The sequence below is a fragment of the Seriola lalandi genome, unplaced genomic scaffold, assembly GCF_002814215.2.
Source record: "Seriola lalandi dorsalis isolate HSWRI2012SDOR001 ecotype SW California unplaced genomic scaffold, Sedor1 jcf7180002054676, whole genome shotgun sequence".
Taxonomy (NCBI): domain Eukaryota; kingdom Metazoa; phylum Chordata; class Actinopteri; order Carangiformes; family Carangidae; genus Seriola; species Seriola lalandi.
In genome coordinates this window covers 180,078-198,974 of record NW_019525229.1, presented here as the reverse complement: position 1 = coordinate 198,974, position 18,897 = coordinate 180,078, and the positions used below count along the sequence as shown (strand labels likewise).

At 38.6% G+C, this 18,897-nt stretch overlaps 1 protein-coding gene and 1 long non-coding RNA gene across 3 annotated transcripts; both read right to left on the bottom strand.

Moving 5' to 3' along the window:
• Positions 1 to 1,802: 1,802 nt before the first annotated feature.
• Positions 1,803 to 9,805, bottom strand: LOC111666419 (E3 ubiquitin-protein ligase TRIM11-like). Of its 2 annotated transcripts, none has more exons than XM_023421754.2 (9): positions 9,693 to 9,805; positions 8,455 to 8,894; positions 7,973 to 8,108; positions 7,780 to 7,875; positions 6,510 to 6,740; positions 6,168 to 6,327; positions 6,049 to 6,075; positions 5,787 to 5,962; positions 1,803 to 4,923 (listed from the first exon to the last, which is right to left on the bottom strand). In XM_023421754.2, exons 2-9 carry the CDS (start codon positions 8,880 to 8,882, stop codon positions 4,558 to 4,560), a joined length of 1,620 nt encoding a protein of 539 aa, XP_023277522.2. In that variant the 5' UTR covers positions 8,883 to 8,894; positions 9,693 to 9,805; the 3' UTR covers positions 1,803 to 4,557. The 2 variants fall into 2 exon arrangements, with proteins under 2 accessions (XP_023277522.2, XP_087034237.1); XM_087178111.1 differs by having other exon boundaries at positions 8,455 to 9,582; positions 9,693 to 9,801.
• A 1,253-nt stretch (positions 9,806 to 11,058) lies between these two features.
• LOC111666441 (uncharacterized) lies at positions 11,059 to 16,136 on the bottom strand. The gene is made up of 5 exons (XR_002761586.2): positions 16,016 to 16,136; positions 13,675 to 13,785; positions 11,731 to 11,887; positions 11,514 to 11,567; positions 11,059 to 11,423 (listed from the first exon to the last, which is right to left on the bottom strand). It is a non-coding gene; the product is annotated as an uncharacterized LOC111666441 (long non-coding RNA).
• Between the last annotated feature and the right edge of the window lie 2,761 nt (positions 16,137 to 18,897).

Genomic DNA, 18,897 nt, shown 5'->3' with positions numbered 1-18,897 from the left:
GGAGCAAATTCCAATAATTCAAGTATTGTATTCATTAAGTAGTTATGGAATTCAGCATCAACTTTATTTGGTGCATATGCTATTTTTGTCCCATTTAGTACTGTTTTTACGTAAGCAACTCTCCCTTCAGATCCCAGATCCGTACACTGAGTCGTTTGGCCCCCTCTATTCTTCTTTATTTAAAGAAGATGCAGGTTCATAGTAAAGTCTATGCTGCATTCTGACAACCAATATACCAGTAGAATGCTCTCACATCCCTCTTTTATTAGAGACTTGACCGAATATGGGGCGTAGGCTATCTATAAGTAAACCCCTGGGTTATTTTTTTCATAAACCCTAGGATATTGTCCTTTATTTTCCATTTGTATAGTTATGTAATATTCTATAATATGTTATAGAGTGTTTAAATGTGTGTAACCATTTACATGGGGAGTAGTGTAAATTACCACGACTTTGAATGTAACATAAAAAGTTTGTTTGTAAGGTTTAGTTGTCTTCACATGGTGAAGAGAGTGAGAAAACCTAACCTGTTTATTTTATTCTCACATACTATATAGCTAGGTTGGTTCCAACCTTTCTATTGGCTAATTATAAAGCAACGTCAAGTTCCTTGGTTGCTGATTGGCCAGGGGGCGGGAGAAAAACAAGTGGTGGGACGCAATGGTTTGTAAGAGCAGTTGATCAGACTTAGCTACCTCGTTTCTGTCCGGCAACAGCTGAGAAAAAAGGCTAATTGTCAAATGTGTAAACGAGGTGTTATTGTTGTCAATGTGCTTAACAGAGTGTAGTATGAACATAACGAATCTTAGTGAGATAAACATTGACATGACATGACAATTTGATTAACTGCCGCGTTTTCAGCGTGTTGAAATAGGTGTATGTTTCGTCTGAGTTACGAGCACGCGCACGGTCTTATTCAGCTTGACTGCTATCCGCTTGCTAGCACCTCGGTGGATATCAGCCCGACGACAAGCGAGAGGAGACCAGATAGAGCACTGGGTGACCAGGTAAAACCCAGCTGCACCTCTGGCTACGAAGGAGAAGATGCCTTCTTCATACACGGTCGAGGACTGATGAGGGGAGCAGCCCGATGGGTTTCCTATGGACAGAGGTAGTCTGAACTGTGAGTAACCCTGTTATGAAGCGCGGCCACAGTCAGCGGCTGCCATCTTTAACGTAGCCCAACGCACACCAGCCACGAACGGGCCTGAATCGTGAGGTTTAATTTTATTTCACTGCGGGCTGTTTGTTTTGTGTGGAACCAAAAATATTGAATGTGTTTATTTATGGTTTGAATGTTTCATGGTTCATTATGTAGTTAAATGTACCTTAGAATCAGTAAAAGAGTAAAATAAATGTTAAACGAGTTAATGAATAATTAAAAGAGTAACAGAATAATTAAAAGAAAGAGTGTTTTTATGTGCTTTAATTCATGGTTTTGTGTTTAGCAACAGTGTTAACTTGTATTTGAGACTATACTTCCCAACAGAGACAAGAAGTTGAACAATTTGACTGTTTATTTGTTTGCTTTTACTGTGATTTTCCTATACAAGGTGTTTAGGTTCCAACCATATTTTAATGGTGCAGTCATTGAATATATATTTTGTGTCAATGTGAAGTGAAAGAGACAGAGAGAGGAAGACTGCTTAACCATTTTGTTCTTAATTCTGACAATTCCCTGTTTGTTTAAAGAAATTCCTCTTTTGGTTCCTTGGGCAGTTTTTATCTTTTTATATTCTTACTGTTGTTGAGTTCGTCACCTGAACTCGCGTGTTGGTTTGATGAAGGAAACAGGACACTCATTCAAAGTTCAAATCCCAGCATTTATTAAAGCTAACAGCAATATAGCATTAGAAAAAGGAGATTGTTACAGAGCTCTGGGCCAAACTATCTCTCCCTGACAACAACATGCAGTTGTGCCAGTTCACGAAGTCTGACACTCTACCTCTTTCCTGACCCAGTCTTTCATATTGTTACACAGAAAAAAATAATACAATGTGGGTTGAGTCTCTTCTTATCTGTCCATGCCGCTGTCTTCGTTGTGTTGCTCCTCCACGTGTTATCTCACCCCCCTACACGGGGCAGCTCTCGTGCCGGTGGATCTGTGAGAGATTCACACAAATAGAGACGATACCCTACTCTATTCCTCGTTTTTTGTCTTACTTCTGTTGTTATTTTTCTAGGGTGGCCTTCAAACAATATCATAAGTTCAGTCTGTTCTTCTGTAACGTTGCACAGCAAGTTTTATAAAATGTCACCTAGTTATAAGCATATTATGGTTACATCAACAATGCACACATTGTTTTATTAAAAACAGATTAATATAAAATCCTCTACACTGTCCTCCTGGAAATTTACATCTATGTCGGCTCAAAAAGTTCTTTATAGAAACTCTGTGTCCTGTGGTTAATTTCATTATCAGATGAAAATGACCTTGGATGTGTCTTGCCTATGTTACGTTAGGCACTTTCATTGAGAGGTCAAACAGTAACTTGAAAGCTCCTGGAAGTCTTTGTGGAAATTTAGTCAACCCACCTTATTCTTTAGTAGAGTCCCTGAAGTGAGGGAGCATTTGGCCCCTTTATCTTTCAATGGAATACAAAGATGTGAAAACAAGCCTTCACTACATGTAAGATGAGAAGACCAATTGGCAGATTGTGAGACTGTCTGAACTTTATTCACACATTTTGTGTGTGTGTGTGTGTGTGTGTGTGTGTGTGTGTGTATAGTCGCACCTATTCATACCTTGTTGTAGTAAAACTTTCATTAGATATATAACTCAGTATTGTTAAATATGTAACTCAGTATTATGGATATGTGCATTATAAATTCACTAAATGTTAAACCTATAGACTCAATGTATCAGCAATATTCACAACTAAGAAACTAGGCCTACATGTGAGCCAGCCTTTTCTGAAGAAAGAATGCAAAAGAAAGATGTAATCTGACAGGCATAAAGTTATTAAAAAATATGGTTGGAAAGCCCCTGGAGATAATGGTGTCCAAAAGGCAGGTGCAGGGAAAGTACCAGGCAAGGGTATAGTAGGAGGATTTCTGCGTCCCGTATTCATTCAATACAAGACGCAGCACTTTATTTTCAAATACAGGACGGTCCTGTGTTATATGTGACGGGTGGAAACCCTAGCCACTCCGGTTGTTGTAGTGCTTTATTTATTTGTAGTCCTGTTTCAGTTTTATACCTTCTCCTGGACCTGTTTCCTGGTGTGGAAAATGTTGAGCTCGCTCGCTGCAGACTTTTAAACATGGGTGAAATAAAATGCAGTGAATACTTGACCAGTCAGAAATGTTGGGCACTGCAGACGCCACCCCCCCAAAGTTCCTGAACCTTTGGAAAGTACTACCCTCTGACCAGTGAAGGCATATGTTATTTCTGCTACTGTATGCATTATATGATTAAAAGGTTGAATCAGCCTTAAACTATATGAACTATGTGAACATTGTAACATTGTCTGCCGTTTGAGATTGCAGAATGACGTACAAGGACAGAGAGGACGAGAAAGTACGATGATAACATGCTTAGATAGCAGGATGTGCAGTTAAGATGCTGGATTCGGTCGGGCTGTGCGAGAAAAGGGGGAGTGATATTGTTATACAAAGAATGTGAGAATGTGTATAAGAGTGAGTGACTGAAACAAATTCTATGCTTGGCTATACTTTTAATAAATTAGACGTGTTGAACTTTAAATCTGTGTCCTGCATACTTCATCAAACGAACACGCGAGTCCGGTTTTGCTGCGAAATAATAGTGGACTCAACACCAGGTACCTTTCTGGCAGTTGATCAATTACCCTTGAACTATTCTTACACCCTGGTGCCTGCGGTCGAAACACGCATAGTTCCTCAAAAGGTTCCTGGTTCCTCGGGAAAGTTCCTGCGATGAAAACTTGGCATTGGATGATGTTTTAGCTGTCTGTTTTCAATTCTACCACTGGTGAAGAGTTCAGGTTTATCTCTTGTGAAAGAACAAACTCTATTGCATTGAACTCTGCCCATCTCCAGTGAATTGTTTGTGCTCATTGGGACTCCAGTAAATGTAAGTAAAGTGTTGGTGAAGAAGTTCAGACTTAGACTCTGGCCCAGACCTGGACTTCTGACCTCCAACAACCTTTGTCTGTATTTTCAGTAGAAACTCCAGTGGCTACATTTTTGATATTCAGTAAAACCCAGAGCGCACAAACACACAGGTCACTCTTAAAAATAATCCTAGTGCATTTGTGAAATAAAGAAGTAGGATACAAACAGTACTGAGACATGTTTCGGTTTCAAACAGGAGACTGATACATCTAATAATTCTGGATGCACCACTTTGTCCAACTGTCTCATGTCCACAGCTGACATATTGCATATAAAAGGATGCTCCCCACTGTTGCTCTACAGAACTGCAGAATACTATTCCTGGATATACCACACAATCTGACCAATCATTTAATTCTATTTATAACCCAGTGATTCTTTCAACAACACAAACTACTGCATAATTTACATTAACAAGATCTTGATCTGAGGCAAATTAATTCCCCAGAGGGAAACAGCCTGTTAACGAACAGGAGTGATAACCATTGGAGCTGAGTTATTGCCCTCACGTTCGGTGCAGGGGTTTAAGTAAGGGTGTAACTTCTTCTTGGGAAACCTGCAACAGGTAAAGGAGTAGATATGGGCCTTACTCCCAATATCATAAAAACAGACCTCTCCCTCCTCATGGTCTACAAACACTCCGACCTTCTCTGGTGTCTTCGGGAGATTAATCTCCACCGGGGGGCGGTCACAAGCTATTATTTTCGTCTCGTTCCTCAGCATCAGGACAACGAAGCCATTGCTCAGACGCACATCGGTTTGGTGTTTCCTGTCAACTGTTTCCAAGGCAACCCCAATGTCCCACGCAGACTTGCCTTCCACTTGCACCTTGGAATGCAAAAAATGCTTTGTAATGAACAATAATGTATTCCTGTACAAAATTTGTTCACTGCACTTGGGTGCAAACCAAAATCAGGCAGAATAAAAATTAAAAAAAAAAAAAAAAGAGCCCTGTTTTCTGTCTTTCTATTACTGAGTCTTAATAATCAACAATGTCACCTGTGTCACTGAGGGTATTTCCTCAGAAATGCCTCTTGTCCTCTGGTAGGTAGTAGAGGCGCATCAAAAGTTGGACAAACAGACCTAAGAAAAGTTTCATCCCCCATCCCCTGGGCCATCAGAACTCTGATCTGCTGACCTATGTTAATCATCACCTTATTTTAATATTCACTATTCAGAATAGCTACTCAGCAAAGCACTTTTCTGTTTATTTTAAGTATTTATTATATTTGTAAGTGCAATACTCTTTTACATGCAATTCTTTTGTGTCCTTTTGTTTGTGTTTATTTACATTTTATATTTTGTACAATGACAGGTTTTCTATTCTATTCAATACTATTATTCTTTTTTCACTTGAGTAGCGGTAGCTATCACAGCAGCAGTAGTAGTTTTGTATTTGTTTCACCTGCAGTCTCTGAGTTGAGAGAGACACTGAGCGCAATTACCACAATGATTGCACATCAGCACTAACTTCATGAATCATTTAACTCAGGTTTGCCAGTCAATATTCCAAGTGACTGGAAAAAAAACATTATTTCTTTGGGAAAATTAGTTAAATGGTGTGAATCAAGCTTAAATATTGTCATTGCTTAAATACTGTTCCTTAGTGGCCATGCTTGAAGCAAACATGTTGAACGTTAACACAAAATAACTAAAAGCATAAGAAAATATGAAAGTGAAAATCCACTGACCTCAAAGAAGAAGGCACCAGAGGAATAGCCTTCTTTTCCCAGAACACCGAGGAGAGGCTCAAACCTCTCTGGGATTTCTGGCAGGTTCTGAGGAACTCCTCCATATTTCACTTGTTTCCCATCTTTGGACACAACCAGGACACGGTTTGCGGTGTTGGAGTCCAAAGTTACATCCACTGGCAGGGAGCACAAGGTGAATAATTTGTGAACACAGTCAAGAGGAGGATTCATGTATTCAAAAGTAATGAAAGATAAGATTTACCTGCATATCGCTGAATTCTACTTATCTCTGTAAGGACATTAATGAAAAATCAATAACAGTAAATAAACCAAGAATAAATCAACACTTGACTGGGAACAGCACATGGTCAAATGACTTACCTTTTGCAATCAGTCCTTTCCCTTCACTAGTCGACTGATTGCAAAGTTCTCTTAGCAACTTAGTGACAGCGCTTCGCACAGTCCCCACTGCTGAATCACTGTAGACACTGATCTCCGACCAGTCTTCTGTTTTGGGTGGGTCACTCAGAGAGTGTAAACTCTGTAGTGAGAATGCAGGACAAATACTTCAGCTGCTGTGATGTGTGCATGCAGCAAGACATGATTATGTGAATTGTAAATATTTGGTTCTACAAAAAAAAAAATCGCTGTTGGCAAATTTGAATGGCAATTGTCTTATAAACAACTCTTTAGAAGAAGAGGTAGAGAAATGCAGCAGAGGACCTGTAGAAGACGGAGGTCATCCATTTGAGAGAGCTGCTCCAGCTCATTTTGTCTTTCCTCCAGGTCACTCATTTCCTCTTTTAGCTTCTCTGTCATAGTCTCCCTGCGATGTTCAGCTTTTTTGTGCAGCAAGTTGAGCGCAGTCACAAGTCCTGACTTGTTTATCTTCACCAGTTGTTGGAAGTGATTGAAGATCCTCACGACGTCTTCCATGTCTGTCCCGACGTTTTTCTGTGTACATGCGAAAGTTTAATGTAAATCCAGTGTTCACTGTCCTTTCAGCTCTGTTTTGCTCTCCACAAACTGAATGAAATGTCCAGCTCTTATGTTGACAGGGTTGCCTTTAGGACCCTGGGGAAGATTGAGGGGACAACGGAAGTAGCGCTCTCTCTCTCTCCTACATGTCTGTGGCTGGCAAAGTGCAGCATGGTGCAGATAACAGTATGAGGAACACTGAACATTTTGTTTTGCAGTAGGCAAATTTTATCGTAATATCGCATGCCACCAATCACCTTAGTTGGTCTATTTAAAAAAAAAAACATTCAAATAATCAATGTGGTTTTTATTTCTATCATAGTTCCCAGTCATCTGTCAAACATGGTGTTCAGTATATCTTAGTGTATTTTTTTTCCTTTAGTATTGGTCGTCGTGATATTAAGCACGCTGCAGCTCTGGGCACTGAAATGAGTTAATGGTATAGCATATTGAGTTGATAATTTAATGAAAACATTGTTCCTAAAATGTGTCTAGCACAGGCTGAATATTATATTTATTTTTAATAGGACTGTCTTTGCTGTAATCTAATTATTTTTATTTTGAATATTATTTCGTTGATTTTCTTTTTCTATTTAAACCGGGCAATGTTGAATCCTTGAGCCATATCTTAATTACCTGTGATTGATTGAGGCTTCATATAAATTCAGTTTTTGATCTGAACACATCTGCCTGTAACTTCTGGGAACAACGCTGATGAGAGCAGCATCAGGCCCTGAGAGCAAAACAGGATCTTTACTTGAAAGTGTGCTGTTGCTACTTCCACCACTGCAAATTTGGATGAAGATACATTTATGTGCTTATTTATGTAGAATGTTTGAATTTGTTAGAATTGTGTTAATTAGTTGAATTAATCTTTTTGATATTTTATATTTGTCTTTGCTACACATAATAACATAAGTTTCAGATTTTAAATGAATAATGAACCCTCTGATATACAGTATAGGTTACTAGTCATGTAGGATCCATCCATCCATCCATCAGCAGCTTGACTTACCTCACTGATTTCTCCTGACTCTTCAAGCTTTTCAACCATCTTTTTCCTCTCCATGATCTCCTGCTGCACCTCTGCCAATTCCTCATCAACCTTGGCCTAAATGCATAACAAACACATTGGTTTTATTTCCTAATTCAAATGAAACTGTCACTGCATTACTAATAGTGCGGGCAACTAGTTATGTTAGTCGTACCTTCCTTTTTCTCAGGCGGTTTTTCAAAGGGACACACTGATGGTTTTGGTTGTTTGATTTGATGCACAACACACACACACATGTCAGGTCACGATGGCAAACCAGTTCCAAAGGACGTTTGTGCTGCTTGCACACCCTGTTGGTAAAATTCGGTTGCAAATGTGCTTTCAATCTCATTGTTTTTCAGTTAAATCTGTATTGGCTGGGAATAATTTAAATTTATTTATATCTTATCTTTCTTGACTAAAGCCTATGGTAAATGCACGTACGCGGGCGATTTATTGCTAATGTTCATAGCGGTCCTGTCTTATGATATACTGACAAATTTGAAAACTGCAAATGTGTACAACTGGCCACAATCTGTTTTGGTTTTGGTGAACCTGTTAGCATGCTGATGCTAGCATTTAGCTCAAAGCCCCTACAGTCACACAGAGCAGCTAGTACACTCTTGTCTTGTTGATACATTATTCATTTGACCTCACCTGTCCTTCATTCTGCTGACAGGATCCAGCAGCTCATGAGTCTTTAGGTCAGCGTCATCCTGGTGAGGTTTCAGGTGTTCAGAGCAGAGAGATTCTTCGCAGTACAGACAGGACTTGACTGCCTTTACTGTCTTCTCTCCAGGACACACGTCACACAAAATGTCTTGTGTTTGGGCTCTTTCCTCTGGGACATTCTGGATGTTTGTCTGCTTTAGCTCAATGAGATCTCTGAACATGACATTGACTCTTAATTTCGGTCTTTTCTGGTAGTTATGTTGACAGAGTGGACACTGGGTGACGTTTGTTGAATCCCAGTAAGTGTTTATGCAGACTTTACAAAAGTTGTGTCCACAAGGAGTGGAGACAGGGTCAGTGAAGCCATCAAGACAAATAGAGCATTTAAAACTGGAGGAGTGGGAGGAGGCCATTGTGTATATCACCTGTTCAAACGGAACAAGATAAAACTCTTGAGAGAAAATGTCCTAGCCAAGGTGTGTTTCCAACAAATTCACTAGCTATAAACAGTCAGACATGTCTATGCCAGGAGTATCTGAAGCAGCTTGCTGTGTATATATAAGATTGTTGTTGATTTCACATGTTAATTGCTACTGGTGGTATGAAGGATTTCACACATTAAACAAGCTTATTTAAAAAAAAAAGAAAAGCTAATTACTGAGTGAAACTGAGTGAAAGAATGAACACTGGAGCAGATGTATGCTAAATCAGTATCTCTGACTGGCTACTCCTATCTGATCATAATCATGTGATCACTGTGACTGCTGCTCTTGTTTCTCTTTCACTTTTAAGTGGGAGCAAGTGACTTGAAAAACTTGTCACTCAGCCAAGAACTTTGTCCTTTCTAATGGCTCCGTACAGTTTTATCAAGTGTAATCCCGAGGTGTTAGATAAACATATTATTGAAGGACTATTGTATTTGAGTTATGTGACAGTTACCAGTGCCATACATTGTCAAACCATTAATCATTTAGTTTAGTAGAAGAAACCAGTTTGGCAGATCAGGTTGGTAGGTTTGGTTAAACCCACCCTGCTTGTCTGGTCGGTGATTTAAAGTTGTTTCTTCACCAGACTGAGGGAGGCGTCCCTCGTAGACACAGCAAAGTCCAAACTCTGACAGAGTTAACAACTGAGCTGAACTTTATATTACATCGTAGAGTAACTTCAAATCTCATTAGAATCGAATCTAAATACTTGTTATTACTATAACTTTAACTGCTTACCTTATTTTTTACTTCTGGATTCTTCTGTTTGTTGTCAGTCTGTCTGGAAGTGAGAATTTCACCAGACTGGTGTTTTCATGTTGTTCACAAAAGCAGGTATGGCCTTGGAATTTCCTTAAAGAGCATTTTGAAACTGAAAGAACCACTGATGATCACGTGGTGCTATGAATCATTTCTCTTACATATGATATTTGTCATCCTGTTCCAACAAGTCACATGACTCAAAACTTTTATTCACTTGCTGGGGGGAACATTTCTTTTTAGCTCACTTTTAGCTCACAGCTTTTGTTCCCTTGCATCACTGTGTGGTGGAAATCTGAAAATGAACAGATGTCTTTATATATTTCAATAAGAGCTTTGCAAAGGATCAGTGTACAGTCACACAGAGTGTAATCGCAGACCGATATCAAACAAAGAGTGTACATGAACTTTATAGGAAGAGTGAAGAAGGAGGCATGGTCAGGATATGTGCGTGTGTGAACAATTATGGAAGCTAACTGTCAAAAGAAGCAGCTGCATGCTCAAGGACAAAGACCTGCTAGTTTGTAACAGACAGTACCAAATAAGGAGTGCACATGTAAGAACAGATCCACAGTACCTGATGAGGAGTTTACATGTGAAAACTGACAATACCAAATAAGGATTATCAATGTGAGGACAGATTCATGTCCAGGGTTATACAAAGTCAGACGATACAAAGTGCAAAACCAGGTTACACAAAGTGCAGAATATGATTTTTCTATTGTACTGTGTTTGACTGTCATTTATAACCTTAAAAACACTTTTCACTTCATGCTGGGGAAGCAGAAGTATCATGGAGGAATTTATTAAAATAATTCACAATTGACATTTTCATTTGAATGTGATTTGTACATATTATTATTATTATTATTGTTATTACATAGTTGCACATATTCTATTTGCTGTGGCACAGATGGTGAGTTAAGGAAAAAAAACAATAACTAATAAAAATGGCATCAATTTCTGATTTCTTGAAGGTGTTAAGTAGAAACCTATGCAAACATGCTAATGCACTATCATGTAAATACACAGACAGCTACATTTCTGATGGATATGTGGCTCTGCACCATGATTTAAAAGTTTCATTTTGTGTGGAATGTGTGAAGTAAATGCTTCTTTTTGTTTGGTTTTCTCTCCGGTAATAATTGTGAGAAAACTAGATGACCTGAGATGCATTCTGGGCTAATATAGGAGTTACAGCCAAGCAATAGTATTCAAATGCGTTACAATGTGAAAGTTGTCATTTAACATTGAACCAGTTAGTTAAACGATAGTTCTTAAACTGGTCATAATTTCAACACTTCACAGCACCATACACAAACACATACGCACCACTGACAGAGAATATGTAACTTCTACTTATGAGTAGGTTTTTATTATGAAGGAGAAATCAGCAGAGCATAAAACAGAAAACTGAGAATATGGCATATTGAACTGAAGCTACATTGCAAAGGTATTAAACCCATCCTGTGAAGCCTCGAAATACTTTATCTGGGCTTTTAATTGCTCCAGTTGGAATTTATGGTCCTCCAGTACTTCAGCCATTTCTGTAAATGAGCGTCTTACACGAGCGTTGGTGTTCTCCGTGTAACTCTCTATTTTTTCCATCTCAGGTGGAGACAGGTTTGAGTGCATTTTCAAGCATTTCAGTCTGGCATTATTTCCTCTCACGATCTCAAAAACACTCTTGCGTTCTGTCTCAAATTCTGTCTGTAGGGCAAAAAATTAAAAATTGTGTAGTAGTGTAGTTTTTTCCAAACATTTAGAAATAATTCAGTAATATTGGATTAAATGACTCACCTGTCTAGCTTTTATAAATTCCTCAGTTAGCCGAACTTGCTCCTTCACCTTATCCTGTAATTTAGGAGTCACAATCGTAAGGCTGGTGGTGTTGCATTGCATTACCAAATATCTCATCATTTTATAACTGTAAGAAACTGTAAAAATAAAGTAGTCAGTCACAATTTAAAGAATAATACTCAATGAGACTTGACAAGGTAACCGACAATATATTTACCAGATGTTCCTTTATTTCCATTGGGTTTGCAAAGCAAATCCAATGCATCATGCTCAACATGACGCAGAGGCCTAGGGTGGTGGTTGCTCCTGCCATAACTGCTTTGGATGGAGGTTTAATTCAACTGTAGAGACAAAGATAGTGGCCACGGAGATGCCTAAAAAACAAATTACACAAAGAAATAAAATGAAATGCAATGCACATTCTTTTGTATTTTCTTTTCATGAATGCATTTACTGTCATAATTTAATGAAAAATATGTCAAAAACACATTGATTGATTTTTTTGTCTTTAACAATCGAATGAATTGAAAAGGTGAATTGGATTTCAGTGTTGTTCAGCAGAGAGCAGCATTGGCCTTCTGATACTAAATACAAAACACTGTCTTTACTCTTCATGAGTAGATGCAGGGCAGCTCTTTCATTTTTGAGACAGGTTGTCTATGCCAAAATGAAAAACAATGGAAGGCTGTCTAACATGGCTACCATCAGTTCTGATTATACCCGTGCTTCCGCCCGCAGGCTGTGATTGGACAGTTGACTGCTGGTGGCACCAGAGGTTAGATGATTACTAAAGTCAGTATAATTCATCCTGAGAAACATGAGTATCTGTATGAAATATAACTATTCAACAATATAAATGTATGATCAGAGTGATATGGAATGTACCAGGAATATTGCAACTAGTTATTTGATATTAAGTTTGACAAAGGGGTTGTACATTCTTTTCATGCCACTTTTTACTTCTATTCCACTTGAACTCAGATGGAAAAACTATGATTTGTTAAAAATTACTCAGAAAAGTACTCAGCAGTATATGTCATATATATACTGCTCAGTTGTATTATTATATTATAGCTTAGACTCATTATGATAATTATTATTTTTATTATGAGGCTTATTTTCATTATTTGGTGCAGCTATCATAGCTGCTGTTATAAAACTTTTACACTTACAAGTATCACTATTACTATTATCATTATAACAACCAGTCTTGTGGTGTTTAAATACAGCAATATCAACAGCTCTCTTTCTCCTCCCCCATTTCTCTCTTCTCACCCATCTGGTCGAGACTGAGGGCCGCCCGCCCTGAGTCTTTTTCTGTTGGTGGTTTCCTCCTGTCTCTGTTTTCCTGCCCACTGTCACCAAGTGCTGCTCATTGTACAAACTGTTGGGTCTCTCTCTTAAGTCCCCAACCTTGAACTAATGTATGTTATGATTTGGCTCAAATAAATGACTAAATTAGTCAACTGAGAGAAAATTAATTGGCAGCTATTTTGGTATTTATTGAAGTCATTTTTATGCAAACATACCAAACATTTCATAGTTCCAGCTTCACATATGTGATGATTTGATGCTTTTCCTTTTAATTATTAAAAAAAAAAAAAAAACAACTTTAATTACACCTTTCATTTGCTACACACAACAGTGATTACATAGCATACTTAGTACACACTTTAGATACAAGTGATAAATCTTTTGTTGATTACAAAATATTTACCACACTGCCATCTCAGTTTCACTTCCTTAAAAAACATGAGACTGTTGCTATGGCAATTTCACCCTGAATATATGACAGGAAATGTATCTAACTGTATGAGTTTCAAAACATCAGCACTTGGTGAGCTGAGAGGATCTTTTGTATTTTTCATGCAAAAATAACAAATATTATTTGGTTCCAGCTTCTCTGATGATTTGATGGTTTTCCTTTTGATTATATGTGTGTGTGTGTGTGTGTGTGTTTATATATATATATATATATATATATATATATATATATATAAAGTTTGTACTACTACAGTAAGATCCCACTTTTCTGCAATGAGTACTTTTAATGACTTATTAGTATGAGTATTATGATTATTTTTAGATTTTAGCATTAGTACTTTGACTTGAGTAAATGATCTGAATACTAATACCACTACAAATAGGCTTCAGCCTGTACCTTTCTGATGATGATGAGTGGAGGATGTTTTACTTAATATTGTTGCTTTTTTGTTGCTGCCGCTCTCTTCTTAGTTGTTTTCTGGTCGTGTGTGAAGTATTCAGATTCTTTCTGTGATTGAAAAAGAAAAAAAACAATGAGCAGGAGTTCAGACGTCTCAGGCATAAGTATGTGTTGCAAACCGACAGGAAGTGAGCCAGACAGGTGCCAAACCAATTTTCTGAAGATGTCTTGTCTGATAGGGCATGTGTACATTCCTAGGTATCATATGGTTGCAACATTTTTCTGCAACTTACTCCAGTTATAGTTATAATAGTGTCAGCATCCAATTGTATAACACTTGTTTATGTAAGGCGTCAGTGCAGAAAGTGCGCTGGAGGATGTCTTACACTGAGGATGTTTATTGAAGCTTGGCCAAGGATAATGGAGAAACCATCGATATACGCCACCTCAATTCTGCACAAAAGGTCCCCTGTGGTTAGTCTTTATCCAGTTCCAAACATTACCAGAAATAACCTACGCCCCATATTAGATCAAATCTCTAGCCCACAGAGGGATGTGTGAGCTTTCTATTGGTCCATTGACCATAAACAAGTGAACATGATTTACACATGCGCCTGAGCGTCTCCTCCTGTAAGATTTAGTGCAGTAACTGTGGCACTATGACCTGAGGGCCACATGTTGACCCTTTACCCTGAACCATTCATCTATGGTGACTATCTCCCTTACGTATTGGTCTGTAACTTCTAGCTCAGTGCTAGTCTAGATTGGCTTGTAGTTTTTTGTTGTTTTTTCTAACTGCAATCTATTTTGGTCGTTAAGTAGTTACCCATCGATGAAAAGAATCTCCCTATCACAAAATAGTATAGTGAATGTACCTACGTATGATTGTGTGAACAATATGGTCATATGAGGATTACTGTGTGGGAGTTGTGCATAACAAGAAGTACAGATGACCATTAAGCACTGCGTTATATTCCCAGGGGAGTCACCCACTACTGTGGAGCTTATTCCCTAGAGCTTCCACAGGACATCCCCGTTGGGGATCACCTTGGAAAATATTAAGATTGGGTATTTTTCTACCATTATTTTTCAGGTTCCTCAAATAATGACATCAAACCTGGGTCTCTTTGATAATTTGGGTGCTCTTAATTTTATTCACCCGTGACAAGACCCTGGTGATCGTGAAAGCTGAGACCATAATTTAATTTAGCATGCATGCACATGTCATCAATTCACCAATTACTTATGCCACTGTGGCCCTGTTCAGACCAGCATAGTATAGGTGTATAGAGGACACATTTGAGATGTGATCACTCAGACCACACTCGGAGGTGGTCTGGGCCACATGTGGTCACAATCTTTTAGCAGTGTAACGCAAATGTGTGCAAATATAAGACACAGAGTCGTACTCATGCATAGAAATATGTAACCCATCACTGTAAAACACTATGTAATCAACAAATATCAAGACCCTCCACCAAAAAGAGGTTAAAAGTTAGGTTATACGAGAGTACATATGATGGATTGAATTTTTCCCACTACAATTATGAAGTGGGGTTTGCAGTTTCAGAGGTAAACTCCAACAACAACTGAAAATAGCATAAAGATCCTTAGTGCCAATAATAAAGACCTGTGTTAATCTGGAGAGTAAGACTAACTCCACAATTAAATGACAAGTTGAAAAATACAACAAGTTGAAATGTTCCCTAACACTTGGCACCTGTTTCATAACACACTTAAAACACTGCAGTTTGTAGTGGAACAGATCAGAATCGTCCCTGAGATTATGACCCATATTAAACCAATAGATCATGATGGGCAGGGTATGGAGGTGTGCTCTCTCAATGTGTTTGCTCAGAAGGAAATCATGTCAAAGAAGTTGTATTTTTTTTTATTATTTTTCAATTGCTCTACAGACTAACGCAGGTCTTTGTTTATTCCTCTGAAATGTTGCCTATGATGCTTTGATTTTCACCACATATATCTTAGTTTACTTATCATTTCTGACAATACACTTAATGTGAATATATGCTGTATATTTGCTGGCATCATCCTGTCTTATTCTCTCCCATTCTGTGCTCTCACACACACACACTGTATTTCAAAACAGCTGAATTCCCAATAAAGCTGTACTCAATTACATATTTTGCTGTTTCTATTGTCAGACAATGGGACAAACAAACAATAGTGACTGAAATGCGGCCAGTAAGACTACATGTTAACTTCCAAGTCATTTCCAAGCTGCTGCTAAAATCATCAGGAAAACAACAAATAAGATAAAGACAAAGACTGTGCACTGCTGTGCTGTATATCCTCAGAAAGTGATCTCTTTACTTACCTCGACTGCAGAAGGTCACAGGTCTTTATCTGAGCCAGGCTTGTATTAGAAGCAGGTCTTTGTTTCCAACCCTCTTTATATGTACTCAAAGCAGTGTTTAAGTGAGAAGCTTCGTTTTCTTCATTTTCCTCCAGTTTACCGTGTTAGTTACTGCATTACGTGTCAATACAAACTCACTGCTTCCTGTATTTGTTTCAAATTAAAAGCCCTCAAGCGTTTAGGTGGACAGAAACCGTTTAATTCTTAACAAGGCTTTTATTGTCTCATTTATGGTTGCTGGCCTTTCTGTTGTTTACATGCTATTTAGATCTGCTTGATATTTTTTGCTCTCCCTCCCTAATTTTATTTTGGCAGCTTCTTGTACAAGTCCACTCCCCATCACTCGCACACACTCACACACTAAATTCGTGAGGGCTTAGGCCTGTCCCACTGTCAAACCATCCAGGGCATGAGGGGCTCCTCTAGCAGACATTCTGAGCCCTTATGCACACTTTCCATAAGCCTGCATTTCTGGTGGCTTTGCCTGAGGAAATTACCCAAACAACGGCCATAAAACGCAAGAGATAATAAGACAGAAGAAGAACGGTTAACAAACAAGTATGAAAGGAACGAACCCTAATGTTAGCGTCACAGGAAAAATGACAGTATATGACAGTATGAACAGAGCGCTCACTGTGATTCGGAGCCAGAACTGTGGAGTTATTTGTCCTATGATAACATTAAACATCAAAGTATTTAATACGATATGATACGAAAGCTGGTAAATTCGACAATATCTAAAAGTGATATTCAACAAGGTGACATGTAAACAATATGATTACATAACTAGAATAAAGAAAATAACACTACACATAATTTCCATGTATTTATTAAAGTCAGGCTGAGGATATAGCCCACTGTAAATAAGAGCATGAATTATCATATAGTTCAGATTATTTGACGTGGGGTTGTATGAGGTAATCATGCAAAGTCAGTGTATTACATGCAGTAGATTCAGATCAGCGCGCTGCCAGTTACACCCGACCAGGAGCATTGTTGACAGTTGCCACCCATGCACAATCCAGCCATGAACTAGGTTTATACCCAGGTTTAGAAAAAAAAAGTGTCAAAATCAAGCGACAAATGCACAAAGTTGGCAACACTGCGTGCCGTAAATGCCCCCCTAATAGAAACTGTGCTAAGTCAAAGAAAGAAAGAGAGCAAAGGCCAACTGACCAATGGTATGATCAGTCAGTCAGTCAGGGACATACACCATTATAGGGCTGACCTGCTGTTGCTGTCAGGAAAGAATCTGATAAAGAGAAAAAAAAATTCAGCAGTCAAGTTGCAGTGTGGGTAATGTTGACTCCAGGTTTTGAAAAATAAGAACAAGCCTGGAATTAAAAGAAAAAAAAAAAGATATTGGTGCTGCACCACCGTGACCTAATTAGGGCAGGTATACTGACGGGCAATCGTGATGCTGAGGGTTCCGATGAGTCTGTAGCATCTGTTTCCCAAAATCTGAAAATGTTTGGTGTGATTGGTAACTGCGCCTTTCACCAAAGTTTGATGACAGAGAGCCAGACACTTTTTCTCCCTCTTTGAACGTGTTGCTGATGCCAGAGGTTGGCCTGACCGTGTAGTTGTGTTGCAACCAGTATTGACAGGAAAAGCCAGAGAAGCTTTTTCAGCGTGTAGTGAAGTTGACAGCTGTAGAAGCAAAATGTATCTGGCCCTAGCATGACGGTGATGATTCAGACACATTATTTGAAGCATGTAACGACTCTTTAAATGTGGCTACAGTTAAACTCACAGATCTCTTGTTGTCCCTCAGACGCCGCTGGGATACAGATATGCAGGAAGGAAGCATGATAGCAGCGTCACTCAGAGCTCCCTTGTACAAAGCATTACATATTAAAGTGGAATTTTGTGTTCACAGAGACTGTGACTTTTTGCAGGGCATTTGTTGTTATTCAGAGTAGTGACCAATCTTTGCCCTTGCAGCAATCCAGCCCTGTATGCTGAGTATTTGCACAGTCACACATTACGCATATTGGTAACATGACGGTGGCAAGTCTGCCAACGTTTGATACTTCTTTTTTTTGTTTGATACTTGTGTTTACTTGTGATACTTGCTCTCCCCCACGCTTGCTCATTCACACTAAAATGTCTACAAAAACAGCAAAGGCAAAGATTCTGTTTGTTTTTAATGATGCGTTTGCTTAAACATGGGAATGTGTGCATTAGTTGATGCTTTGACAAATTTTATATATACTGAATGAATGTAGGAGCAAAAATGATCATTACCATATTTAGACATGGAATATTCTGCTGCTGAAAGATTATTCTGCTGTCTTCCTGTGCGCAAGCTTTCAACTGACCTAGTACACGGTTGGGCTTGGTACCTGTCATTAACTTGATACAAAACTTTCTTTGTCCGTGTGGGATAATGAAGGAACATTCCTTTCTCATCACACTTATCAGCTCAAAGACATGATAGCTGCTGAGCTCAAGGTTAGCGTATGTGCCTCCCTTGTCTCCCTCCCCCAACTATAAATATGTTACTGTACTTCTAAGTCAGACTCACCAAACTCTGGTGTATGAGCTCTGTCCTTTCAGTTGAAATAGATCGACTCTTATACTTTATTATTCAGTTTTATTTTTTATTATTCTCATGGACTGAGATCCATTAAGTAAATGTTTTTCATTAGTGAGGGGTGATGTGTGTATGGATTTAAATACAGCAGGGTCCAAAAGTCTCAGAGCACTTTCCTACTCACTTGAATGGGGAAGTGGTCTCAGACTTTTTGACACTTCTGCAAGTGGAAAGCCTTCAGAATTGGGTGGTATCACATTCTATAAAGTTGTACTGCTCATATCTGTGTGTCTGTGTCAGTTGGTTC